The 27717-nt window shown below is 37.4% G+C and overlaps 1 protein-coding gene across 2 annotated transcripts in view; it reads left to right on the forward strand.

Annotated features, from left to right (window-relative positions):
* PRKD1 (protein kinase D1) overlaps window positions 1–27717 on the forward strand; it is a 347287-nt gene that overhangs the window by 158893 nt on the left and 160677 nt on the right. Inside the window, exons 1-2 of one of the 2 annotated variants that reach the window (XM_060096362.1) lie at window positions 15236–15290; window positions 19315–19453. In XM_060096362.1, coding sequence (XP_059952345.1) covers window positions 19339–19453 — 115 coding nt within the window. In that variant the 5' untranslated portion in view covers window positions 15236–15290; window positions 19315–19338. Of the gene's footprint in view, window positions 1–15235; window positions 15291–19314; window positions 19454–27717 lie in introns of those variants that run through there. The other variant, XM_060096361.1, reaches the window with a different exon arrangement.

Raw genomic sequence — 27717 nt, forward strand, 5'->3', positions numbered from 1 at the left:
TTTCTTTTGATTCTCATTTTCTTGATTCTCTGTGTTCAACAAATTACAGTTTGTTTTCAGTGCTAATATAATCACTATGGCACACATATATATAGTGAACTTTAAAATACCATATTCAATTCAAATGTTTGTTTTAATTTTTATATGCACTCATTCCCTCCCAGTGAAAAGGAATATGAATTAGTGTGGTGACTGGATCTAGATGAAATGACATCATCACGGGCTGCACTCTTATTAACTCCCAGTTGCTTTTTTTTTTTTTTTTTTTTTTTGCTGTACGCGGGCCTCTCACTGCTGTGGCCTCTCCCGTTGCGGAGCACAGGCTCCGGACACACAGGCTCCGCGGCCATGGCTCGCGGGCCCAGCCGCTCCGCGGCATGCGGGATCCTCCGGGATCGGGGCACGAACCCGCGTCCCCTGCATCGGCAGGCGGACTCCCAACCACTGCGCCACCAGGGAAGCCCTCTCCCAGTTGCTTTGAGAAAACATTAGAGAATTTTGATAACTTGCAGTTGCTGGGCTATTCAGATCACCCAGATTTCTCAGATTTCACACTGTAAACTAGATTCCTTTCAAGAGGATTTTACTCTGCCCTCTTTTAAAGGCAAATAGAAACTTATCTCAAAATGTCTCACTTAAAACATGTTCCACACTGACTGCCATCTTTACTGTGCTGTGATTAGTACAAGCAAATTAGATCATAAAATACCAAGGGAACAGGATGAAGAATGGCAAGAAGTTAGCTTTTGGGGGATTGTCTGTGGTAACTAAGATAAAGTCATGAATTTTAGGCAGAGAAAATAGGTAGGATATCTTAGATTTTCATGAAGGTGGGGACTCTTTGTCTATTGTTTACCACTGTGTCTCCAGGCACCCAATAAAATAAAAATATAAACTTGTACTGGAATAACTTATGTCATGAGGTATTAGTATAGCTGTTGGCAGGCTAGCTATCATTATTTTTCTTCTTGAAAATACAAGTTATTTTATATTAGCATACATATGTATTTATAGGTGACCTTTGATATGTATGAAAAATGAAAGAAACTAACCTACTTAATGCTAAGTTATAGTATAGGGTGTCACCTTTATATTCATCTGTACTATCTACTCTAAATCAAAGAACACAAACATCTATAGTTGTTTTTTTTTTCCCCCTCAATGTTTCATCCTTTACTTCCACCTCACTTGGGATCCAGTGTACTTGCTCTCTCTCACCATTTTTCAGATTTAGTCTGCAGATTATCTATATCTGCCTTTATGAGCGACAGTATCAGAAGATTGGTCAGTTTTGCTGGAAATAGAATACATTTCTCTATGACCCAATAACTTGGATCAAGGTCCAAGGCATCACAGATATTTGTAAGAGCCTTTGCAGGTATCTTTTTAATATAAGCTTAGACAGGTCTTTGTAGCTGGGGCCAAAACCTTTTCTTGACAAAGAGCTCAGCTGAGGACATCTGGCCACTTAGAAATGAATTGAAAGGCTAATTTATTAAATGTTACGTCTGGTGGGGTGGCAGGTGGTTTTATTATCTTTGGCCACTCCTGACTCTTCCAAAAGCTATAGCATTCTTTCCAGAAGCTGTATAGCATTTTACAAGGGGAGAAAAAATTCCTTCCTATCTTGGGGCACATCAAAGTAAATGAGAGAAAATGTTTTAACTTTGATCCTATAAATCAGATGCACTGCCTGCTTATCAGTACAAAGAAGAAAAAAAAAATACACCAGCTCCTTGGGGATTTGGTTTTAAGGAAATCAGATTTTTATCCATGGAACCAAAGGATCATTAACAGCACAATCAGGACAATGGAATTCCACAGTATGGATGCCAACATCCAAATCTATGGCCCTTGCTTGGTTCTACTACAGTACTTGGAATTAACGCAGTAACATTACAGTATAAATAAATACAAGGAAGGGAGTTGTTTAAAAATCAGTTAACTTATTTTCACCAAAAATAGATTAGTTTTGAAGAAACATATCTTACATATAATGAATATATGTATCAGCAAGTTCACAAAACTGGGAGTGAAGAAGGTCTTAGCCTACCTAGCCTTTTGAGTTCCAGGATGTGGCTAGAGTCAATTAGAAATTACATGAGCTGTATTGGAGCTATAAGGAACCAAGCAGAAATGGCAGAACACTGAGCATGCCTGACGTGTGCAGCTGAGTTGTCCCTCCTCTGGAGTTTTTGATGAAGAACAGAGTGGCTGGAAAATCTTGCTTTTATTATAGCTAACTTACTTATAACTAAATGTTGTAATTATTATCTATAATAATAACAACAAATACTTATCAAGCATTTATCATGGGTCTGGCACTATTAGAAATACTTTACATATGTTCATTTAATCGCTACAGTGGTCCTGGGAGGCAATCAATCAATAAACAACTAAACAAGTATATGTGTGTATGTATTAAATATATATATGTATTCACATACATGGATTATGTATATCACATACATACCCACATATGTGTCAAATATAGAAATATGATTTGGACACAGGTTTCTTTGTAAACATTAATTATGATAATGTGCATGGTGGGTTTTCAAGAAGGGCATAGTGTATGACACATTTTCCAAATTTATTTCAAACCTTATTGTCATAGAGCTTCATAGTGCTTCTCATGGAGTAAATACATATGCTTTGAGAGATATTAATTTAGTCATTGAACTCAGGTCTAGGTCTAAGTCCAGGGGATTCTTAAATCCCCTTAAATGTTTTGTTTAAATGTTTTGTTGGGTTTCATATGGTATCAGAGCTACAAAGAAGCTCCTGCCGCAGGCATTGGACCCAGTGCGTATGACCGTGGGATCTGAAGGGGTGATGGCAGCAATACTTTTTTCTGCCCTTAATCAAAGGAGACTTAGAGCCATTATTTTTAAGGATAATAAAGAACATGTAAGATTTTTGCACAGATGCTTGCTCCGCTGGGAACTCCAGCCTCCTGCCACCCTCCATCTGAAGTTACTGAGTTTGAGCATTGGATCTGAGCTAAAACGTTATCTCTTCAGGGGAGTCTTTCCTAATTCCCTGTCTAGTCCTTTGTCATACTCCTTGATTATATGCTCTCTTAGAATGGCGCTCCATTTCTTTATAACATTGATCTCACTGTGCCGTTACACTCTCATTAGTGCTATACTGCCTCATGTCTGTCTCCCCTACTTGTGCTCTCCTGCTTATACAGCCTCCCCTGACTTATCTCATGACAATGGGGACCATCTGTGGTTTGACTTATCATCATATCTCTAGCTAGGGACACAGTGCCTAAGTGTCTGCTTCATTCCTGAGTGAATGAAGGACATGAGCCCTTGTGGTGTGCCCAGTATCTGTACCTACCTCTTGTGAGAGGTGTTATGTGTATTCTGTGCGCTGTGGTGATCCAGGCAAGCTCTCGTCATGAGTGTTGGATTCATGACATCAGCTTTTCAATTTCATTTGGAAAGCTAGTGTCTATACTCATTCCTTTTTCCTCTAAGGCATATCATTCAGATAGCTTTGGTAAGAAAAGTATTTTACCTCCAAACTCTTAGGAAATGTCTATTTCTGTATTTATGACCTGGGTTCTGTATTTATGATCCAGGAAGTTCTCCTCTCTTCCGCACCTATCTCCAGTGTTGTTATAATCCCTGATTTTTACACATACTTAGATCTATCGCATTATTCTTTTTAATGAAAATTACCTAGAATAAAATTAATTTAGTAAAATTAAACATTTTAGAACATGACAGTAAACAGTTAAAAAGGAGATGGTTTACTTATTTATTTAGTTATTTTACTGAAGATTGATTTTTTTTAAACTGACTTTCATAAATTGGCAAACTGTTTATGGAGTCCTATAATTATTTGAAGTTAGTACCATCTTTAAGGATTACATATGTACTTTGTTGCAAATGTGTGCTATTAAATTAGCATTTCCCAGTCATTGGCCTATGTATGTTTAATGTTAAAATTTAGTTTTAATATAATGGAAAATTATACTTCCTGCATCTGAAATACAAACCCAAATTGTGTACACTAATAGAGTTAGCCTTTCTTTATCATCATCAATGAAGATGGTAGTCAGATGTACAAACTTAACAAATAAGAGTACATTTTATTTTTCAATTTTATTTTAGATAATTTGATGGAAATCTTTTCAAATGTATTATTCAATACTATGTATATGTTTCTTTTTATCTAAAAGATCAATAATTCTGTAAATATTAATTGAAGTTCCATGTAATGCAATACTCCTTTGAGGGTGGGATGCATAAGGCTAACAGCCCCTTGTCTTAATGACCTCAACCAGTTTTTCTGCTGCTGTAAGCTGCCATTCTGCTGTCAGCCATCCTTCAATGAGCTACTTCACTGTCACTACCCTTTTAATGACTTGTCTGTCTAGTAAGAACTGGAGATTGCCAGGGAATAGCTGCTACTAAGCTCATTAAGCCATTTACCTTGGTTTGTTCGGAATCCAAAATCTGGAGGCCTGGGTCTGTACTTTCTGGCCAAGAAAAGTGCTCAGAATTTGCAATTCTGAATCACTGTGTGCTGGACATTTGACTACTCTTCCTGTATTTTCTTTCTAAGAGAAGCAGAACTGAGAGGAAAGATCAAGGAGTATGTTTTAAGAGACATAAGCCACTCACCTTGTTCTGGCATTACTAACATTGCCACCTTGGTAATATGTTCTGGGCATCAGTCTACTTATCTCTAAATGACAAGATACATAATCCAGAAGTTTTTCTTTTCCAAAGTTAATGATTCTTAATTTTTGGTAAAGCCTTTTTAGTTGCTGTCACAGTCTTCATTTTATCCAATACATGCATCAATTATCGTTAGTTCATTAATGAGTAAACATGTAACCTTATTATGCAATGTAAAAAATCTACAGTATGCTATAATGACAGTTTTATTCAGAGTGAGACAAAGAGTGTGAAGTACATTTTTTTCCATTTTCAAGCTGCACATCCACACACCTAATTACTGTTGTGTGAATAATTTCAGAGTGCCTACTAAGACTTCTAATAGCTATCACTGACTAGTAATCTGTCAAGCTATAATGCAGGATAATATGTTTTTACACAACAATGGTGAGGCTCTCATTAATTATTACCACCTATAATTGCTTGATATGAACCTTTATTCTAAAACTTAAAAATTATATACAACAAAATAATGATTTAAAATACTTCTAGGAAGTCTATACTCAGACGTTGCAGCATTAGAGTTAATGATGTATTAAGTCATTTCTTATTGCTTTTGTCTTTTTAATGGGTGACATATTATTCAAATTGAAATAGAATAAAAGTCTCTGCCAACAATTAAGCATCACACTTAGTCACATCTGCTGCCTTAAAGATAAGCATATAATTTATTAGACAGACTTCTTTAGCAATATCTGATACAGAACATCAATATATGCCCAAGGAAGAAGAATTTATAGTCTAGCTTTATTCTCCAACGGTATTGCAAGTTAAGGTTTTATGCATGTTCTATGTCTTGTAGTATAACTGACTTTCAGATCTCATAATCAAAATCTACCATTTCACCTTTAAACTTTAATTCCAGAAGATTTCAAGCAGACCTCTCTTTGATAAAGTATATTCTTTCTTTTCTCAGATATCTTATTCCTTTTACTTTTTTACTGTAAAAATATACAGGGCAAGGCTAAGGTCCAAATTTAAAATTATGAATGAAAATGATTGTTTAAACAATGGGATTTTGAATTTAATGGAAAGGAGAAGGGCTAAAAAAAAGGAGGTCTAAGCAGAAGAAAATCCGTGTGTCAGATTCTAGATTTGCTTGTAGGAAAGCAAGAGTGGAATAAATTAAGGTTCTGTCTTGAATGAGAAAAGGAAGTTTTTGGCGGTGGAGTGGAGAAAGGAGGACTAACTAGAGTGACTTGTTTCTAGGTTTGGACCTTGAAGATTTCTGAAATTGATAGACCCCTGGTGTTAGGCATACCTTTTCAAGGGCAGCATTGGGTTTGTGGAATGGAGAATCATACGATTGCAGGTGCTCATGTGAGAGAAGGAACGAGAAAGGAAGCAAGGCAAGGATTGTGATTGTTTGCCAGGGTGATCTGCATTTGGACAGTACGCCCATGGCCCAGAAAATAGCAAAGTCAAATGGAGAATGATGCTCTGCAGTGGACAACAGTGCTGTTTTTCATGGCTGGGAAATGTATAATGAATCTTCTTAAAGTCAACACTGTAATTATCATTTAGTCTTTATTTCAGAAACTGAAATTTTTCATAGGCTTTTTAAAACTATTTCATGAAAATAGGTATTGCAGATTTATTTATATGAATCACATCTTTCAGACTGAGAGATGAATGATTCAACCAGGGATCTCTAGGAAAATAGATTGCCACTAGGAAAGATAGTAAAGTGCTACCTTTAATAGTAGTTCTTAGTTACTTTGATTCAGCGCTATTCATTTTCTGCCTAGCTTGGGTGGCATTGGGTGGAGGAGGGAGGGAGGGGAAGAAAAAAGAAAGGTCTAAAAATTTTTTTCTGGTTTCTGTTTCCTAAGATTACATTCAGACACTAGTCACATAGCTATGTGGTCATAGTGTGGAATTCTTTTCAAGTGCCTCCTTCTGAGGATATGAAATCACCAAATAAAAGATCCTGTGCCCAAATTTGAACACATTTCAGAACTATGCCTGCACATAATAGATTATTCACTTTTTCTTTTATGCTTTCGTTGACACATTATAACTTGTGTTTCTAAGTGAAAATCTAGTGTTCATGCTTTTAGTGGGCTTGAGCCATCCCATGATTTTGTCATTATAGCTGTAGTGCTATGTACATGACACTCACCCAATGGTTATTCACTGTGTTGTTTTTTCATTTACTTAATTTTTTATGCACTTAAATTTTCAATCTGTTATTAGATGCTTTTTTTAAAAAGGGGATAGGTTTAATTTCCTAGGCAAAGTTAATAATACAAGTTGATGACTCGTGTCTTAGTTCTCGCCCATGAGACCCCTTGGAAGGATCCAACTGATCTTAAGGATCTACTGCTTTCAGAACCATCTTTTTTTTTTCCCCCAGTACACGGGCCTCTCACTGTTGTGGTCTCTCCCGTTGCAGAGCACAGGCTCCGAACGCGCAGGCTCAGCGGCCATGGCTCATGGGCCCAGCCGCTCCACGGCATGTGGGATCTTCCCAGACCGGGGCACGAACCCGTGTCCCCTGCATCAGCAGGCAGACTCTCAACCACTGCACCACCAGGGAAGCCTCAGAACCATCTTTAAGTGCCTGCCCTTTCCTGCTTTTTACAGCTCAATGGCTGCATCACTTAGGTGCAACTCCTCCAAGGGAATCCTGAGATCACTCAGGTGCAACTCCTCCAAGGGAATCCAGAGACAGTTTCACCCAGTGGTTTAGGAATTCTCATTAAAATAGTTGCTTACAAGGTGTCCATGTTGTCCTGTACTCCAGGAACAAAACTTAGGGAGGATTTTGGTCAAGCTAGGACGCGGTAGCACCTTTTTAATTTCTTTGCTCATTAAGGATGACCAGTCACTACTTGTAAACAGGAGAGTCCTTGGAAAATGACTTGGGAATCATCTTTGATGAGAAGAGTGCGGTATTCAACTGCCTGATGTGTTCTCTTATTGAGCAGAAAAACTTAATTTCAGGACTTTCATCACCTTTTAGCAAAAGTAAACTGCAGTGTATTTTCATTTCCTAATCAGGCCATTTCTCTCTTTCTTTTTCTGCTTGACTGAGTCATGGCTTAATTTATTTCTGATATTGCTTGTTCCTCGCCCTTTGTGATTGGCCTCAACTGTGGAAGAGCACCCTTTGTTCCTTAGAGTTCCCTTTGGCCAGGTCACATTTCAGCTACTCATTGAAACATATATTTATTCTACTCTGGAGCACATTGTCTGGCCAGCCAAGAATTTATAGTGAAATGTAACAGTAAATTGTGCTCTGTGGTCAAAAAATGCCAAATGATACACACAGCAGTACAGAGATTTCCAGCATAGGGTAGAATTAAAGAGCTAAGGACCAGTGCCAGAATTGTTGGCCGTATTTTCACAGTGGTCAGGTTTGTTAGAGTCGAACTTGGAGAGAGCTTGAAATCACTTATCTCAGATGTTTGGGCTCACAACCACAAAGCCTCTGAGAAACACAGAACTGATCTTGTAATAAGCTCCAGCTGAGTTTACAAGCCTCCGAGCCTTTCTGAAAGCCTGTTTAGTTTAATGAGGGTTTTCAGATTTCAAAGCTCACACACCTTCATGTAAAAACAGATGATTATGACCAAATTAGGAAATGTTGTTCCATGAGTGTTTTCCCCAATATGTTCTCTTCTCAGTTGTCAGGCATTGTTCCTTTACACTTTTCACCTTCCAGGCATCATTTTTAAATATAATTTTTGAAAGTCTTATTGTATATAGTTTCCATTCAAGCAGAATGTTACATTACATAAAATAAAAGGTTTTCTCTTAACAGGAAAAGACAAATATGCATATATTTTATTCTGGTCAATAAAAAAAAGGTACAATCTTAAAAAAAATCGAACCCTTAACTTCTGCTGCCATGACAGCTGTCCCGAGAGGCTACATCTCCATGTTCACCCCTGTGCTCTGCTTCACAAGGCTCTACAGCCTGTTTCTGAATGTCTTGTTAATGAAGAGAGAAAAGCCATGTCTCTGACCCAGCAGGAGGGAATGTGGGAGAGTGGCTATCCACACCTCAGTCATTTATATATTGGACAAACAACCTTCAAGAACATTTATAATACTAACTTCATTTTTTTTCAATTTAGCCTTTTAAAATAATAGCTTTAATGTGTGGCATATATTGGTATTATTCTAGTTATTCTGATTTTTCCAAATGTTTTCTGAGTCACCCTTAGAAAGAAGCATAATTGGGATGTGAGGCATTCAAGCCTTACTTGAATACCAAATCTTTGATTACATTATACCCATGGTCTTACAAAGAAGCACGACACAGAGTGTGATGTCCACATGTCAGCAATACAGGACCACCAGGGAATAGTATATACAGATGTCCAAGGGGCATGTGCATAAAGGCCAGGTTGCGCTGAAATTGTGATGAGCCAGCAGAATCCTTGTCTCCTAAGCCCCTCTTCAGTATTCCCACCTATTCTTCCACCACACAGGTTCATTGACAAGGTATTTGTTAGACGATGCGGTAAAGTTTAGCTCTTCTTTGGGGAAACAATTGCTGTTTCATCTTTTCCTTTCCAGCTGTTACTTTCTATTCACTCCAGCTCAAGTACTGAATCTCTTGAATTTTCTCTTCTCTCTTGAGTCAGAATCAGCTACCCATGGTTTTTGAAAGAATATGATAAGAGGAACTGTGCATTAATTAGTGTATTATATTTTGAAGAACATTTGTATTCCAATCAGGGACAATCCTTTAACAGTTAAAGTTTAACTCAGGATAGGTCAAACTATGCTTTGAGAGTTATATGATAATTATTAATTTTTAATTCTTATTTCATTAAATATAGTTTGCATTTATTTCAATGTAATATTAAAAATGTACTCTTACTAACTAGGGATGTTTTATTTTTCTTTAATTTACTTTTCTTGCAAATGCTATTTGCATAGAATTAAGTAGTCAAAAGTTTGGGTAGAAAAGATTGGTATTCTATATTTAAAAAGCACATGAGACTTTGGCTTTCATTCACAAAGAATATCTGGTATGGGACATGCTTACCTGCCCCAAACAAATAGAAAATAATACAAAATACATAAAATGCCTGTTACAGACCCTGGCCAACAGGCAATGCAGGGTGACCCCTGAGAAAAGGAAACAAACAAGGTAGGTATTACAGTCATCTGAGGTTTAGTGCAGGGAGAGAGAACCCAAGAATAGCCTAGTTCTGTGGCTGCATAGAGGAGACAGGTAATAGAGCTCAAGGTGCCCAAGTCAACAGAATTTTTAGGGGAAGAATACTGGAAAGGTAGGACCTATACAAAGGAAGAGCTCCAGAAATCTGGTTAAGGGTCCACTTGAATATTAGACTGAATACAAGTCCATAGGGTAAAAATCTACAAGGTAGAATAAAGAGCAACTGTTGAGAAGCTATGAAATGAAAACTTTTCATAGCCCATGTAGGGCTGAGAGATGGTCGAGTTCCTACCAGACAACTAGAAGAGATTTCACTGAACATTTGAAGTGTTCTATAGAGATAAAGAGTCATGCATTAGCAGTGGGACTAAATTATCCCTAGAACAACTATTATTCTAGAGCTGCCCTAACAAAGCTTAAAAGTAAGCCTTGAAAAGATAAAGCCAGTCTGCAAGTACCTTAATGTTTTGCCAAAACAAATATAAGTGTTCTTTAAAGGAAGACAACAACGTACAACTGCTCACATTAATTCATAAAATCTGGCATCTAATTTAAAAAACACAGGTATAAAAAAGCAGGAAAATGTGACCCATAACCAGGATTAAAAGAGCTAATGGAAACAGTTCAGAAATAGTAGAGGTGATGGACTTAGCAGAAAAGAACTTTCATGGTTACATGAAAATATGAGGTGAAAGACTTGTACACTAAAAGATCTCTGAAAGAAATTTAAGCAAAGTCAAATAAATAGAAAACATCACATGATCATGTATTGGAAGAATTAATATTGTTAGAATGTCCATACTACCCCAAGCAACCTACAGATTCAATGCAATCCCTATCAAAATCCCAAGGCATTTTTTACAGAAGTAGAAAAAACAATCCTAAAATTCATATGGAATCACAAAAGACCCCCAAATAGCCCAAACAATTATGAGCAAGAAAAATAAAGCTGGAGGCATGACACTTCCTGATTTCAAAATATATTATAGTAATCAAACAGTATGACATAAAAACAGATATATAGACCAATGGCCAGACTAATCAAGCAAAAAAGAGGACACAAATTACAAATATAAGAAAATAATAGATATCACTACAGACATTAAAGGGTGACAAAGGAATAATATGAAAAAACTTTTTGCCTGTAAATTCAGCAACTTGGATGAAATGAATTGGTTCCTTGAAAGATTCAAAATGCCAAAGCTCACTTAAAGGAAATTGAAATCTAAGTAGTGATATATCTATTAAGAAAATTGAATATATAATTTTAATGCTTCCAAAAAAAATAATTCCAGGCTCAAATGGCTTTGCTGGAGAATTCTACCAAACATTTAAGGAAGAATTTATACCAGTTTTATACAGATCTTCCAGAATATGCAAAAAATGAACCTCAATCCATATTTCTTACTTTGTTAAAAAATTACCTCAGAGTGGATCATAGACCCAAATGTAAAACCCCAAACAATAAAATTTGCAGAATAAAACATAAGAAAAAATCTGTTACCTTAGGTTATACAAATATTTATTAAATATTAAACCAAAACCATGACCCATGAAGAAATTTTGATAAATTGGGTTTCATAGAAATTAAAAACTTAAGAAAATAATGTTAAGGGGATGAAAAGACAAGCCACAGAATGGAAGAAAATATCTGTGAAACACGTATTTGATGAACAGCTTTTATCTAGAATATATAAAGAGCTATCAGAACTCCACAATAAGAAAATAACTCAACTTTTAAAATGGGCAAATGAATTGAGCAGATGTGTCTGTGTGTGTTAAATAAGTACAAGAAATGATGCTCAATATCATTAGTCACTAGGGAAAAGTAAATTAAGACTATGAGATACCATTATACACCTATTAACATGTCTAAAATTTAACAACCCAACATTGCCAAGTGCTGTCAAAGATGCAGAGCAACAGGAACTCTCATGCGTTGCTGGTGAAAATGCAAAATTGTATAGCCACTTTGAAAACAGTTTGGCAGTTTCTTATGAAGTTATCCAGATACTTCCATATGCCCCAGAAAAATAAAAACTTACTATGTTCAGGCAAAAACCTCTAAGTGAACATTTATAGCACCTTTATTTGTAATAGTCAGAAACTGGAACTAACTTAAATGCCCCTCCACTGTCTGAGGAATAGATACTTACACTGTGGTTCATCCATACACACAATGGAACAATCCTCAGCAGTGAAAAGGGGTAGATTAATGATATATGCAACAGCATGGACAAATATCAGCTTCACTGCACTAAGTAAAGTCAGATTCAAAATTATGTATGTACTGTATGATACCATTTATATCACATTCTTTTTTTTTTTTTTTTTTTTGCGGTACGTGGGCCTCTCACTGTTGTGGCCTCTCCCGTTGCGGAGCACAGGCTCCGGACGCGCAGACTCAGCGGCCATGGATCACGGGCCTAACCGCTCTGCGGCATGTGGGATCCTCCCAGACCAGGGCTCGAACCCGTGTCCCCTGCATCGGCAGGCAGACTCTCAACCACTAGCGCCACCAGGGAAGCCCCTATATCACATTCTTGAAAAGACCAAACTATAGGGACTGGAACTGTTCTATATCTTGGCTGTGATGTGTATACTACATATATGGCATGTGGTTATGGTATACATCTTTCAAAACTTTCAGAACTGCACACTAAAAAGGGCAAATTTTACTGTATGTTTATTAGACTTTAATCAGCCATTTATAATAGCATAAAAATATAAAAACTTAGAGATAAATCTAGCAAATATATCTAAGACATGTACACTGAAAACTACAAAACATTTTTGAGAGCAATTTAAAGGAAACTAATAAATAGGGCGATATGCCATCTTGTTCATAACAAAATAGAAGTCTCCACATTGTTAAAATATAGATCTATCCAAGATGATCTATGTTTCAATGTAGTATCATTGAAAAATCACAGCAGATTTATTTTGTAGAAATTGACAAAGTGATTCTAAAATGTGTATGGAAATTCAGAAGACCTATAATATCCAAAGCAATCTTGAAAAGGAAAAAGATGAAGAGCTTACACTAACTGAATTCAGGCTTAGTATAAAGCTCCAGTAATAAGTATAATGTGTTATTGATGTAAGGATAGTTATATACTCAAACATACACTTATATGCCCCAGAAATTCTTTTCCTAGGTATTTACTCATAAGAAATGAAAAACATATACCCATCGAAACACTCGTACATAAATGTTCATAGCCTTATATTTGTAATAGCCACAAATTGGGGGAAAAATACGAATGTCCATCTGTGGGTACACAGATAAGCAGTTATCCTAGAACCACATAATGAAATGATAATAACATAATAAAAACAGGTGAATCTCAAATACCATATGTGTAAATGAGTCTCAAAAACATAATGAGCAAAAGAAGCCAGCCAAAAAAAGGGTACATAGTGCATGTTGTATGATTTCATTTGTATGAAATTCTGTAGCTGGCTAACTAATCTTTGCTGACAAAATAAAACTGTGTTGAGTCAAGAATGTGGGTAGCGTCAACTGCAGGGGGTACAATAAAATTTGGGGGGTTGATGAAAATGTTTCATGGCTTGGTTGTGATTTTGGTTTCATGCGTGCTGGGGCAAGAGTCAAAACTCATAGACTTATATCCATTTTATTTATTGTAAATTACACATCAAATGAGGTTGATTTTTAAAATAGTACATGAACTATTTGTTGCTGTAGTTTAGAAAATAGTATTTTAGTTTTTCCCTTTCCTTGCACTCTAATAATATTATTGGAGAAATTACAAAAAGAACTATTATTTTTGTTTTAATTAGCGCAGTGGAAACAGTGACATCATTTCAGCTGTTGCATTTTATTTTACAGAAGCCAACTTTACTAAGTGATATGCAGAAGTAGTTTTAAGCCTGGTTGTCAACAGACTCTTAAGAGCAAGAGGATGTTCTGTATATACTTATTTTTAATTCACACAAAATGTCTTACATGATTGTAGCCCCTAGTTTTATTAATAAGAAAAATAAGGAAGAATGCATCATATATTGTATTTATCTTCAGAAGATCTCTTTTTTTTAATTAGTTTCTGCTTTATAACAAAGTGAATCAGTCATACATATACATCTGTTCCCACATCCCTTCCCTCTTGCGTCTCCCTCCCTCCCACCCTCCCTATCCCACCCCTCCAGGCGGTCACAAAGCACCGAGCTGATCTCCCTGAGCTATGTGGCTGCTTCCCACTATCTATCTACCTTACGTTTGGTACTGTATATATGTCCATGCCTCTCTTTCGCTTTGTCACAGCTTACCCTTCCCCCTCCCCATATCCTCTAGTCCATTCTCAAGTAGGTCTGTGTCTTTATTCCTGTTTTACCCCTAGGTTCTTCATGACATTTTTTTCTTAAATTCCATATATATGTGTTAGCATATGGTATTTGTCTTTCTCTTTCTGAGTTACTTCACTCTGTATGACAGACTCTAGGTCTATCCACCTCATTACAAATAGCTCAGTTTCGTTTCCTTTTATGGCTGAGTAATATTCCATTGTATATATGTGCCACATCTTCTTTATCCATTCATCCGATGATGGACACTTAGGTTGTTTCCATCTCCGGACTATTGTGAATAGAGCTGCAATGAACATTTTGGTACATGTCTCTTTTTGAATTGTGGTTTTCTCAGGGTATATGCCTCGTAGTGGGATTGCTGGGTCATATGGTAGTTCTATTTTTAGTTTTTTAAGGAACCTCCATACTGTTCTCCATAGTGGCTGTACCAATTCACATTCCCACCAGCAGTGCAAGAGTGTTCCCTTTTCTCCACACCCTCTCCAGCATTTATTGTTTCTAGATTTCTTGATGATGGCCATTCTGACTGGTGTGAGATGATATCTCATTGTAGTTTTGATTTGCATTTCTCTAATGATTAATGATGTTGAGCATTCTTTCATGTGTTTGTTGGCAGTCTGTATATCTTCTTTGGAGAAATGCCTATTTAAGTCTTCTGCCCATTTTTGGATTGGGTTGTTTGTTTTTTTGCTATTGAGCTGCATGAGCTGCTTATAAGTTTTGGAGATTAATCCTTTGTCAGTTGCTTCATTTGCAAATATTTTCTCCCATTCTGCGGGTTGTCTTTTGGTCTTGTTTATGGTTTCCTTTGCTGTGCAAAAGCTTTGAAGTTTCATTAGTTACCATTTGTTTATCTTTGTTTTTATTCCATTTCTCTAGGAGGTGGGTCCAAAAGGATCTTGGTGTGATTTATGTCATAGAGTGTTCTGCCTATGTTTTCCTCTAAGAGTTTGATAGTTTCTGGCCTTGCATTTAGGTCTTTAATCCATTTTGAGCTTATTTTTGTGTATGGTGTTAGGGAATGATCTAATCTCATACTTTTACATGTCCCTGTCCAGTTTTCCCAACACCACTTATTGAAGAGGCTGTCCTTTCTCCACTGTACATTCCTGCCTCCTTTATCAAAGGTAAGTTGACCATATGTGCGTGGGTTTATCTCTGGGCTTTCTATCCTGTTCCATTGATCTATCTTTCTGTTTTTGTGCCAGTACCACACTGTCTTGATTACTGTAGATTTCTAGTATAGTCTGAAGTCAGGGAGCCTGATTCCTCCAGCTCCGTTTTTCATTCTCAAGATTGCTTTGGCTATTCGGGGTCTTTTGTTTTTCCAAACAAATTTTGAAATTTTTTGACTAGTTCTGTGAAAAATGCCAGTGGTAGTTTGATAGGGATTGCATTGAATCTGTAGATTGCTTTGGGTAGTAGAGTCATTTTCACAATATTGATTTTTCCAATCCAGGAGCATGGTATATCTCTCCATTTATTTGTATCATCTTTAATTTCTTTCATCAGTGTCTTATAATTTTCTGCATACAGGTCTTTGGTCTCCTCAGGTAGGTTTATTCCTAGATATTTTATTCTTTTTGTTGCAGTGGTAAATGGGAGTGTTTTCTTGATTTCACTTTCAGATTTTTCATCATTAGTGTAGAGGAATGCCAGAGATTTCTGTGCATTAATTTTGTATCCTGCTACTTTATCAAATTCATTGATTAGCTCTAGTAGTTTTCTGGGAGCATCTTTAGGATTCTCTATGTATAGTATCATGTCATCTGCAAACAGTGACAGCTTTACTTCTTCTTTTCCGATTTGGATTCCTTTTATTTCCTTTTCTTCTCTGATTGCTGTGGCTAAAACTTCCAAAACTAAGTTGAATAAGAGTGGTGAGAGTGGGCAGCCTTGTCTTGTTCCTGATCTTAGTGGAAATGGTTTCAGTTTTTCACCATTGAGGACGATGTTGGCTGTGGGTTTGTCATATATGGCCTTTATTATGTTGAGGAAAGTTCCCTCTATGCCTACTTTCTGCAGGGTTTTTATCATAAATGGGTGTTGAATTTTGTCAAAAGCTTTCTCTGCATCTATTGAGATGATCATTTGGTTTTTCTTCTTCAGTTTGTTAATATTGTGTATCACATTGATTGATTTGCGTATATTGACGAATCCTTGCATTCCTGGAATAAACCCCACTTGATCATGGTGTATTATCCTTTTAATGTGCTGTTGGATTCTGTTTGCTAGTATTTTGTTGAGGATTTTTGCATCTATGTTCATCAGTGATATTGGCCTGTAGTTTTCTTTCTTTGTGACATCCTTGTCTGGTTTTGGTATCAAGGTGATGGTGGCCTCGTAGAATGAGTTTGGGAGTGCTCCTCCCTCTGCTATATTTTGGAAGAGTTTGAGAAGGATGGGTGTTAGCTCTTCTCTAAATGTTTGATAGAATTCGCCTGTGAAGCCATCTGGTCCTGGGCTTTTGTCTGTTGGAAGATTTTTAATCACAGTTTCAATTTCAGTGCTTGTGATTGGTCTATTCGTATTTTCTATTTCTTCCTGAGTCAGTCTTGGCAGGTTGTGCATTTCTAAGAATTTGTCCATTTCTTCCAGGTTGTCCATTTTATTGGAATTGAGTTTCTTGTAGTAATCTCTCATGATCTTTTGTATTTCTGCAGTGTCAGTTGTTACTTCTCCTTTTTCATTTCTATTTCTATTGATTTGAGTCTTCTCCCTTTTTTTCTTGTTGAGTCGGGCTAATGGTTTATCAATTTTGTTTATCTTCTCAAAGAACCAGCTTTTAGTTTTATTGATCTTTGCTATCATTTCCTTGATTTCTTTTTCATTTATTTCTGATCTGATCTTTATGATTTCTTTCCTTCTGCTAACTTTGGGGGTTTTTTGTTCTTCTTTCTCTAATTGCTTTAGGTGCAGGGTCAGGTTGTTTACTCAAGATGTTTCCTGTTTCTTAAGGTGGGATTGTATTGCTATAAACTTCCCCCTTAGAACTGCTTTTGCTGTGTCCCATAGGTTTTGGGTCGTCGTGTCTCCATTGTCATTTGTTTCTAGGTATTTTTTTATTTCCTCTTTGATTTCTTCAGTGATCACTTCGTTATTGAGTAGTGTATTGTTTAGCCTCCATGTGTTTGTATTTTTTACAGATCTTTTCCTGTAATTGATGTCTAGTCTCATAGCATTGTGGTCGGAAAAGATACTTGATACAATTTCAATTTTCTTAAATTTACCAAGGCTTGATTTGTGACCCAAGATATGATCTAACCTGGAGAATGTTCCATGAGCACTTGAGAAAAATGTGTATTCTGTTGTTTTTGGATGGAATGTCCTATAAATATCAATTAAGTCCATCTTGTTTAATGTATCATTTAAAGCTTGTGTTTCCTTATTTATTTTCATTTTGGATGATCTGTCCATTGGTGAAAGTGGGGTGTTAAAGTCCTCTACTATGAGTGTGTTACTGTCGATTTCCCCTTTTATGGCTGTTAGTATTTGCCTTATGTATTGAGGTGCTCCTATGTTGGGTGCATAAATATTTACAATTGTTATATCTTCTTCTTGGATCGATCCCTTAATCATTATGTAGTATCCTTCTTTGTCTCTTCTAATAGTCTTTATTTTAAAGTCTATTTTGTCTGATATCAGAAGATCTCATATTCTGGACATTTCTTCATGACAGTAGCTCCTTAAAAGTCAACCTTTATTGATATACATGTCAGAAATATCACACGTTTCAGGAACAAGACAATTTTCTCTCCTTGACTTATGACCCTTTTTCACACATGACAAATATCAATTTATAAAAGAAATAACAATTGCTAATTATGTGAAAATATCATATACAAGAAAAGAGCCCTTTTCACATGCCTATTAGCCTAGGTTGTTTGTTTTAATAAAAATATTCAATGCTAATACAGACGGATCTTTGCTTAAACTGTTCCTGAGATTGTGGTTTGTAATAAGTTTGAAGTTGGCTTTAAGATTCTTAAGGATGTTCCTACCCTTTGATCAAATAATTCTACTTTTAAAGCGGAATTCAACAAGCAGGACTATGGTTTGAATTTTGAGTACTTCCTTGCATTAGAAGGAAGAGAGGAAATGAAAGGAATAATATTAGTTGTTAATATTCTAATAGTTATTTTTAATATCAGAATTTTTTAGGTTTCCCATTAGAAAATATCATTCCTTTAGCTTTCATTATATGCCTGCTATTGGGAGATAGTCTTGAGTAATATTTATCCCTGTGAGGAGAATATAAACTATGTCTACTTAAAATGAATTGACTTCTAGCTATTGTACTTGTCTATTTAACCTAGATTGCATGAAAACTAAATGCAATGTATGGGCAGCAAAAAAAGGGAGAGTTGGGTTGTCTCCTCTGGTGCTTTCCTGAATCAAAGAATCTAGATAACACCTCTGCCCACACACAGAACATGTTTAGATTTATTGAGTCATCTCTTATTTTTGAATATGCCAAAATGGACTGACCATTTTTTTTTTGCAAATAAATTACAACAATATTTGTAATGGAATTGTAACAAACTAACTCCCATTTTAATGTAATTGAATTGGTATAAATCATGTGAAAATGCACAGTTCTTACCACCTGTTGTATTTCTTAACTGCCTTACTGCCAGGACTTTCTTTGAATCTTATCTCAGATTCTCTTGTTTTCTTGCTCTCTAATTAGAAGATCATTTTGTCATTATTGCCCTTATATGTGATTTCTTTCCTCCTGCTTTGGAGTCATGTCAATATCAATTTGGCCATTCACTTTTATTTTATTTATTTATTTATTTATTTATTTATTTTTTTTTTTTGCTGTACGCGGGCCTCTCACTGCTGTGGCCTCTCCCGTTGCGGAGCACAGGCTCCGGACACACAGGCTCCGCGGCCATGGCTCGCGGGCCCAGCCGCTCCGCGGCATGCGGGATCCTCCGGGATCGGGGCACGAACCCGTGTCCCCTGCATCGGCAGGCGGACTCTCAACCACTGCGCCACCAGGGAAGCCCCACTTTTATTTTTTGATGTTCTAGATATTTTGAACTTTTCTAATTAGCTTGTGTTGGTGCCCTGACATTTGCTTATTTGGTTTTGATTAAATTTAGGAAGATTTTGACATTTAACCTGTTGTGGTATTTGTATTTACAGTTCCCTGAATGTGGTTTCTATGGAATGTACGATAAGATCCTGCTTTTCCGCCACGACCCTACCTCTGAAAACATCCTTCAGCTGGTGAAAACGGCTAGCGATATCCAGGAAGGCGATCTTATTGAAGTTGTCTTGTCAGGTAGTATACTTTTTCCCTCTATCCATAGATAAATAATTTGTATCTGGAGAATTCTTGGCCATACGTTTTTAAGGCGCATAGAAAATGTACATCAAACCCGGCCCCATGAGGAAATTTTAGGGCTCTGTCTATATGAACTTTCAAAATTATTTTGAAAAAAGCCAAAGTTTTCCCTTGAATTGGCTGTTTCCCTAGCCAGTCCTGTCCCAGTCACTTCTCCCAACTTCACTCTCTCCCCAGGCTTCCAACAACACACATGAATACCTTCATTCATTACCTTAGATCATTTGGAAGAGCAGTAAAAGCCAACAAAAACAAACTCACCAATAGTGAAGCTAAGACAGATGTCAGGGCCCCAAATGTACTGAGTGTCTGGAAGCCAAGGGCTAGGGAACAATTGCTTTAGTCGAGTCAGAAATCCAGTAACTACTAGCCAAGACCAAGTTGGAAACCAGAGCTCAGGAGTTACAGCAGGTCAGGCTATGCTGTGTGACTTTAACTAATTCACTCCCTGAAAAATGGCTGCGTTTCCCTCTGCCCAGATTTATATTTCTTGTTTAGGATTTAGAAGTTAGTAATCAGACTGTGCCTGTCAATAGAGAAAAAAATTTAACTTTTTTAAAAAATGCCAGAGAACACCTGTAGCAGGGATCGTAACAACAATGATCAGTGCAATATTCTGAAGAGATACAGACTTTTATTGTTTATTTTTGTTAAAATTGAGTCATTACTGAGAAACACAGATTACATTGCTCTTTCTCCCTTCTTTGCTTGCTATCCCTTTGACTAAAGGAAATTCATTCGCTTTAAAAATGATTCTAGGCTTCATTTCCTCAAGTTCCAGAGCCCAGTACTTGGATGCACTGATTATAATTCACTTGGTCTTTGTTTTGATTCAGTCCAATTCATGTTGTCTGTATTGATCTATCATTGTGACAGGTCCTGGGATTGCCCCACTTTCATTGGGTAGATAGATCCTATAAAACAACTTGGTTTAGCTAGATAAAAGTAATAATTTTCCTGTTGTTTATAAGTTTGCCAGTTGCTAAACAAACCAAAAAAGGAAAAGTTTTCATTTTTTAAATTTGGGGGGTGGGGGTAGAAATCACTTGCTTTGAGTTCTCCTTTTTACTTTTCTTTGGCCCTTTTGACATTGGCTCACCGAGCCTGGCCTCACAAAACTAGTGCCTAGACATGTTGTTCTTTAAGTTTCCTGTTTCTGAACACTAGGGGCTGCCTGAAATAAATTATTCAAGGACATCATACACCAGATCTGTTCTCACCATAATTCATATTAGACTCATAGCAAGGCGGCTTCCCAAAGGATGTGCTTTATGAGTCTTTTCCCTGTGGCCATGTCCAGAAATATATGAAGATTTTCAAGATTGCATTTCTAAATTATTTATTTTTCTTTTCATTTTACTTTTGTTATCAAGCCCTTCAGAGTAGTACCAGACAGATCGAATGCAAGCTGTGTGTGAGTGTTCTTGAGGGGGGGAAGAGGTGCTGCCCGTCTGCATGTTATTCCCATGCCCTCCGTGAGCCAGACCTGTCTGCCCCACGTTGACGTGCTGCAGCCCTCCTGAGGGCCCCTGGGCTCAAGGATCAGCATTCTGCTTTTCCTCCCCATCTTTGCAAGCCCAGAACCTGATTGTGCCTACACTCCACTTCTTTTGCCATCCACCCTTTATGTTCTGTGTCCTGCCTCTCCTGTGTACCTGGCCACAGTGCTGAGGGGACATTTAAAGGCAGCCCTTTTCCTCACCTGCTGTTGCAGCACCTGGCTCAGGAAAGCCTCTCCTACTCTGTCAGTAGCTATCTGGTTGCTAATTAAAAGGAGCCATTTTATAACAGCCTGATTCCAATTTTGAAGCTTGAACCTCTGAACCCTTTTCACACTCCACATAGTTCCACTTCACCTTAAATTATTCATCTATATATACACACATATATATATATATATATGTGTATATATATATATGTATTTACACACACACATTCAATTATGTTTAGGTCTCCAGCATTCACCTGTAACTTCTTTGGTATTCTCCTACCACTCTAACACTCAGCATTGTGATTTTCTCCGTACATGTTAAAAATGTCTTCCCTGGGCTTCCCTGGTGGCGCAGTGGTTGAGAGTCCGCCTGCCGATGCAGGGGACACAGGTTTGTGCCTCGGTCCGGGAAGATCCCACATGCCGTGGAGCGGCTGGGCCCGTGAGCCATGGCCGCTGAGCCTGCGCGTCCGGAGCCTGTGCTCCACAATGAGAGAGGCCACAACGGTGAGAGGCCGCGTACTGCAAAAAAAAAAAAAAAAAAAAAAAGTTTTTCCTTAAAACCTCCAAGTCCTCCATATTATAGCCCTGTTTCCCCCTCACAGCTCTTACCTTTGCTGGATGTTGTTAGTCACCTTCAGTGTAACCACAGACCTGACCTCACCAATAAGATGTGGCCCCCGCTCTGAGATCTTCACTTGAGTGGCATCCCTCCTCCATCTTGTCAGTCGCCACCAAATGCACACACCCATTCCCTGTCTTTTTCACTTTAGCTTTCAATCACTAACTCCCTACCATTTTTGGACTATATTTTTCCCTTTCGTCTTTGCCCACAGCACATGGCCCACTATATTCATGTCTTACATCACTTTGATGCACTCTTGACTACTTGGTTATTCTCTTATACCTTATAAGGTATAAGGCCCTGCTATACCTGTCTGAAATCTGAATTACTTTAACATCCATTTTTGCCATTCCTGTTCCTGAGCCACACATGACTGCTAGACACACGGTCCCTTGCCGACATGGCACAAGGCAGATCTGTCTTTCACCTGGCTTTACTGTTGTTTCTCAATCTTCTTCTCCCCTCATCCTTTTGTTACCATAGACAAGAGGTTCTCAGTAAACATATGTGGGTTGCTTAAGTGACTATTGGCTATCACATTAGAAGTTATCATGTATACAAAATTTTATAAAAATACTGATTTGTTGTAAAAATATTGTTTTTAGATATATACTCAAAACTAAACTGAAATTCAAGTCTCCTTGGTGTGCATTTACCCAGCCCTGACAAGAAATTAGTGCCTGTGATACGGGCAGGATTGTATCGTATTATAATGTGAGGCAAGACAAATGATAGCTACTAAGACACTTCAGGCCATCGTGCAAAGAAGCTCATAAACATACTCATACCTGAACCAGTCCCTGAAGAGAATGGATGCTATGATTGGCTAGAGAAATGTGCCATTTCCTGGAGGTGTGGTTAAGGATCAGCTTCATTCAAAATGCAGCGGGTAAGCGGGGTAGAGGAGCAAGACCCTGAACATCCTCTCTGTGGCCTTTTGACCAGTTCCAGAGCATAAACATGCTCTGGAAATTTTCCTCCTACAGACTATAATTTTACTGTTAAAATTCATTTCTCCGTATTTTCTGTTTTTCCTCATTAAAAATTAAATTTGGGGAACACAGCAGGCACCTCATCGCCTCTTGCTCTCATTGGAGGAGCGCTCACATTCTCAGGAAGCCGCACATTAGAGGGGCGCTTTCGCAGAAGCCAGTGGCGTCTGGTCCAGCCTCCTCTGGGAGCAGGCAGGTGGCAACCCCACGCTAACCCTCGCAACTCTGTGCCGATCCCCGAATTCTCACACGGTGCAGGGACAGCCGTGTGACTGACAGGGTGTTGGTGCTCTGGGCATGTGTCAGACCTGTGCCTCTGAGGTGGGAGAGCTGAGTTCAGGACATTGGTCCATCAAAGACCTCCGAGCTCCACGTAATATTAAATGGCAAAAGCTCTCCCAGAGATCTCCACCTCAATGCTAAGACCCAGCTCCACTCAACCACCAGCAAGCTACAGTGCTTGACACCATATGGCAAAAAAGCTAGCAAGACAGGAACACAACCCCACCCATTAGCAAAGAGACTGCCTAAAATCATAATAAGGCCACAGACACACCAAAACACATCACCAGATGCCATCCTGCCCACCAGAAAGACAAGATCCACCCTCATCCTCCAGAACACAGACACCAGTTCCCTCCACCAGGAAGCCTACACAACCCACTGAACCAACCTTACCCACTGGGAGCAGACACCAAAAAAAATGGGAACTATGAGCCTGAAGCCTGTGAAAAGGAGACCCCAAACACAGTAAATTAAGCAAAATGAGAAGACAGAGAAACAGCAGATGAAAGAGCAAGGTAAAAACCCACGAGACCAAACAAATGAAGAGGAAATAAGCAGTCTACCTGAAAAACAAGTCAGAGTAATACTACTAAAGATGATCCAAAATCTTGGAAATAGAATGGAGAAAATACAAGAAACGTTTAACAAGGACCTAGAAGAACTAAAGAGCAAACAAACAATGATGAACAACACAATAAATGAAATTAAAAATTCTTTGGAAGGAATCAATAGCAGAATAACTGAGACAGAAGAACAGATAACTGACCTGGAAGATAAAATAGTGGAAATTACTACTGCAGAGCAGTATAAAGGAAAAAGAATGAAAAGAATTGAGGACAGTCTCAGAGACCTGTGGGACAATATTAAACACACCAACATTCGAATTATATGGGTCCCAGAAGAAGAAGAGAGAAAGAAAGGGACGGAGAAAATACTTGAAGAGATTATAGTTGAAAACTTCCGTAATAATGGGAAAGGAAATAGTTAATCAAGTCCAGGAAGTCCAGACAGTCCCATACAGGATAAATCCAAAGAGAAACACACCAAGACACATATTAATCAAACTATCAAAAATTAAATACAAAGAAAAAATATTAAAAGCAGCAAGGGAAAAACAACAAATAACAAAGGAATCCACATAAGGTTAACAGCTGATCTTTCAGCAGAAACTCTGCAAGCCAGAAGGCACTGGCAGGACATATTTAAAGTGATGAAAGGGAAAAACCTACAACCAAGATTACTCATCCCAGCAAGGATCTCATTCAGATTTGACAGAGGAATTAAAACCTTTACAGACAAGCAAAACCTAACAGAATTCAGCACCACCAAAGCAGCTTTACAACAAATGATACAGGAATTTCTCTAGGCAGGAAACAAAAGAGAAGGGAAAGACCTACAATTAACAAACCCAAGACAATTAAGAAAATGGTAATAGGAACATACATATTGATAATTACCTTAAATGTAAATGGATTAAATGCTCCAACCAAAAGAAATAGACTGGCTGAATGGATACAAAAACAAGACCTGTATATATGCTGTCTGCAAGGGACCCACTTCAGACCTAGGGACACATACAGACTGAAAGTGAGGGGTTGGAAAAAGATATTCCATGCAAATGGAAATCAAAAGAAAGCTGGAGTAGCAATTCTCATATCAGACAAAATAGATTTTAAAATAAAGACTATTACAAGAGACAAAGAAGGACACTACATAATGATCAAGGGAGCAATCCAAGAAGAAGATATAACAATTATAAATATTTCTGCACCCAACATAGGAGCACCTCAATACATAAGGCAAATGCTAACAGCCGTAAATGGGGAAATCGACAGTAACACAATCATAGTAGGGGACTTTAACACCCCACTTTGAACAGTGGACAGATCATCCAAAATGAAAATAAATAAGGAAACAAAATCTTTAACTGATACATTAAACAAGATGGACTTAATTGATATTTATAGGACATTCCATCCAAAAACAACAGAATACACATTTTTCTCAAGTGCTCATAGAACATTCTCCAGGATAGATCATATCTTGGGTCACAAATCAAGCCTTGGTAAATTTAAGAAAATTGAAATCATATCCAGTATCTTTTCCGACTACAATGCTATGAGACTAGATATCAACTACAGGAAAAAGTCTGTAAAAAATACAAATACATAGAGGCTAAACAATACACTACGTAATAACCAAGAGATCACTGAAGAAATCAAAGAGGAAATCAAAATACACCTAGAAACAAATGCCAGTGAAAACATGATGACCCCAACCAAACTTATGGGATGCAGCAAAAGCAGTGCTAAAGGGGGAAGTTTAGAGCAATACAATCCTGCCTCAAGAAACAAGAAACATCTCAAATAAACAACCTAACCTTACACTTAAAGCAATTAGAGAAAGAAGAACAAAATACCCCCAAAGTTAGCAGAAGTAAAGAAATCATAAAGATCAGATCAGAAATAAATGAAAAAGAAATGAAGGAAATGCTAGCAAAGATCAACAAAACTAAAAGCTGCTTCTTTGAGAAGATAAGCAAAAATGATAAACCCTTAGCCAGACTCATCAAGAAAAAAAGGGAGAAGACAGAAATCAATAGAATTAGAAATAAAAAAGGAGAAGTAACAGCTGATACTGCAGAAATACAAAGGATCATGAGAGATTACTACAAGCAACTGTATGCCAATAAAATGGACAACCTGGAAGATATGGACACATTCTTAGAAAAGCACAACCTTCCCAGACTGAACTAGGAAGAAATAGAAAATATATACAGATGAATCACAAGCACTGAAATTGAGACTGTGATTAAAAATCTTCCAAAAAGCAAAACCCCAGGACCAGATGGCTTCACAAGTGAATTCTATCAAACATTTAGAGAAGAGCTAACACCTACCCTTCTCAAACTCTTCCAAAATATAGCAGAGGGAGGAACACTACCAAACTCATTCTACGAGGCCACTATCACCGTGATAACCAAAACCGGACAAAGATGTCACAAACAAAGATAACTACAGGCCAATATCACTGATGAACATAGATGCAAAAATCCTCCACAAAATACTAGCAAACAGAATCCAACAGCACATTAAAAGGATCATACACTGTGATCAAGTGGGGTTTATCCCAGGAATGCAAGGATTCTTCAATATATGCAAATCAAGAATGTGATACATAATATTAACAAATTGAAGAAGAAAAACCATATGATTATCTCAATAGATGCAGAAAAAGCTTTTGACAAAATTCAACACCCATTTATGGTAAAAACCCTCCAAAAAGTAGGCATAGAGGGAGCTTACCTCAACATAATAAAGGCCATATATGACAAATGCAGAGCCAACATTGTTCTCAATGGTGAAATAGTGAAAAAATTTCCACTAAGATCAGGAACAAGACAAAGCTGGCCACTCTCACCACCATTATTCAACAAATTTGGAATTTTTAACCACAGCAAACAGAGAAGAAAAAGAAATGAATCCAAATCCGAAAAGAAGAAGTAAAGCTGTCACTGTTTGCAGACGACATGATACTATACACAGAGAATCCTAAAGACACTGACAGAAAACTACTAGAGCTAATCAATGAATTTGGTAAAGTAGCAGGATACAAAATTAATGCACAGAAGTCTCTGGCATTCCTATACACTAATGATGAAAAATCTGAAAGAGAAATTAAGGAAACACTCTCATTTACTATTGCAACGAAAAGAATAAAATACCTAGAAATAAACCTACCTACCGAGACAAAAGACCTGTATGCAAAAGCTATAAGACACTAATGAAAGACATTAAAGATGATACAAACAGATGGAGAGATATACCATGTTCTTGGATTAGAAGAATCAACATTGTGAAAATGACTATTCTACCCAAAGCGATCTACAGATTCAATGCAATCCCTATCTAACTACCAATGGCATTTTTTACAGAACTAGAACAAAAATGTGCACAGTTTGTATGGAAACACAAAAGACCCTGAATAGCTAAAGCAATATTGAGAAAGAAAAACAGAGCTGGAGGAATCAGGCTCCTGGACTTCACACTATACTACAAAGCCACAGTAATCAAGACAGTATGGTACTGGCACAAAAACAGAAATGTAGATCAATGGAACAGGATAGAAAGCCCAGAGATAAACCCACGCACATATGGTCACCTTATCTTTGATAACAAAGGCAAGAATATACAATGAAGAAAACACAGCCTCTTCAATAAGTGGTGCTGGGAAAACTGGACAGCTACATGTAAAAGAATGATATTAGAACACTCCCTAATACCATACACAAAAGAAACTCAAAATGGATTAAAGACCTAAATGTAAGGCCAGACACTCTAAAGCTCTTAGAGGAAAACATAGGCAGAACACTCTATGACATAAATCATAGCAAGATCCTTTTTGACCCACCTCCTAGAGGAAGGGAAATAAAAACAAAAATAAACAAATGGGACCTAATGAAACTTAAAAGCTTTTGCACAGCAAAGGAAACCATAAACAAGATGAAAAGACAACCCTCAGAATGGAAGAAAATATTTGCAAATGAATCAACTGACAAAGGAGTAATCTCCAAAATTTACAAGCAGCT

This window comes from Mesoplodon densirostris, chromosome 4 (assembly GCF_025265405.1).
Source record: "Mesoplodon densirostris isolate mMesDen1 chromosome 4, mMesDen1 primary haplotype, whole genome shotgun sequence".
NCBI classification, from domain to species: Eukaryota; Metazoa; Chordata; class Mammalia; order Artiodactyla; family Ziphiidae; genus Mesoplodon; species Mesoplodon densirostris.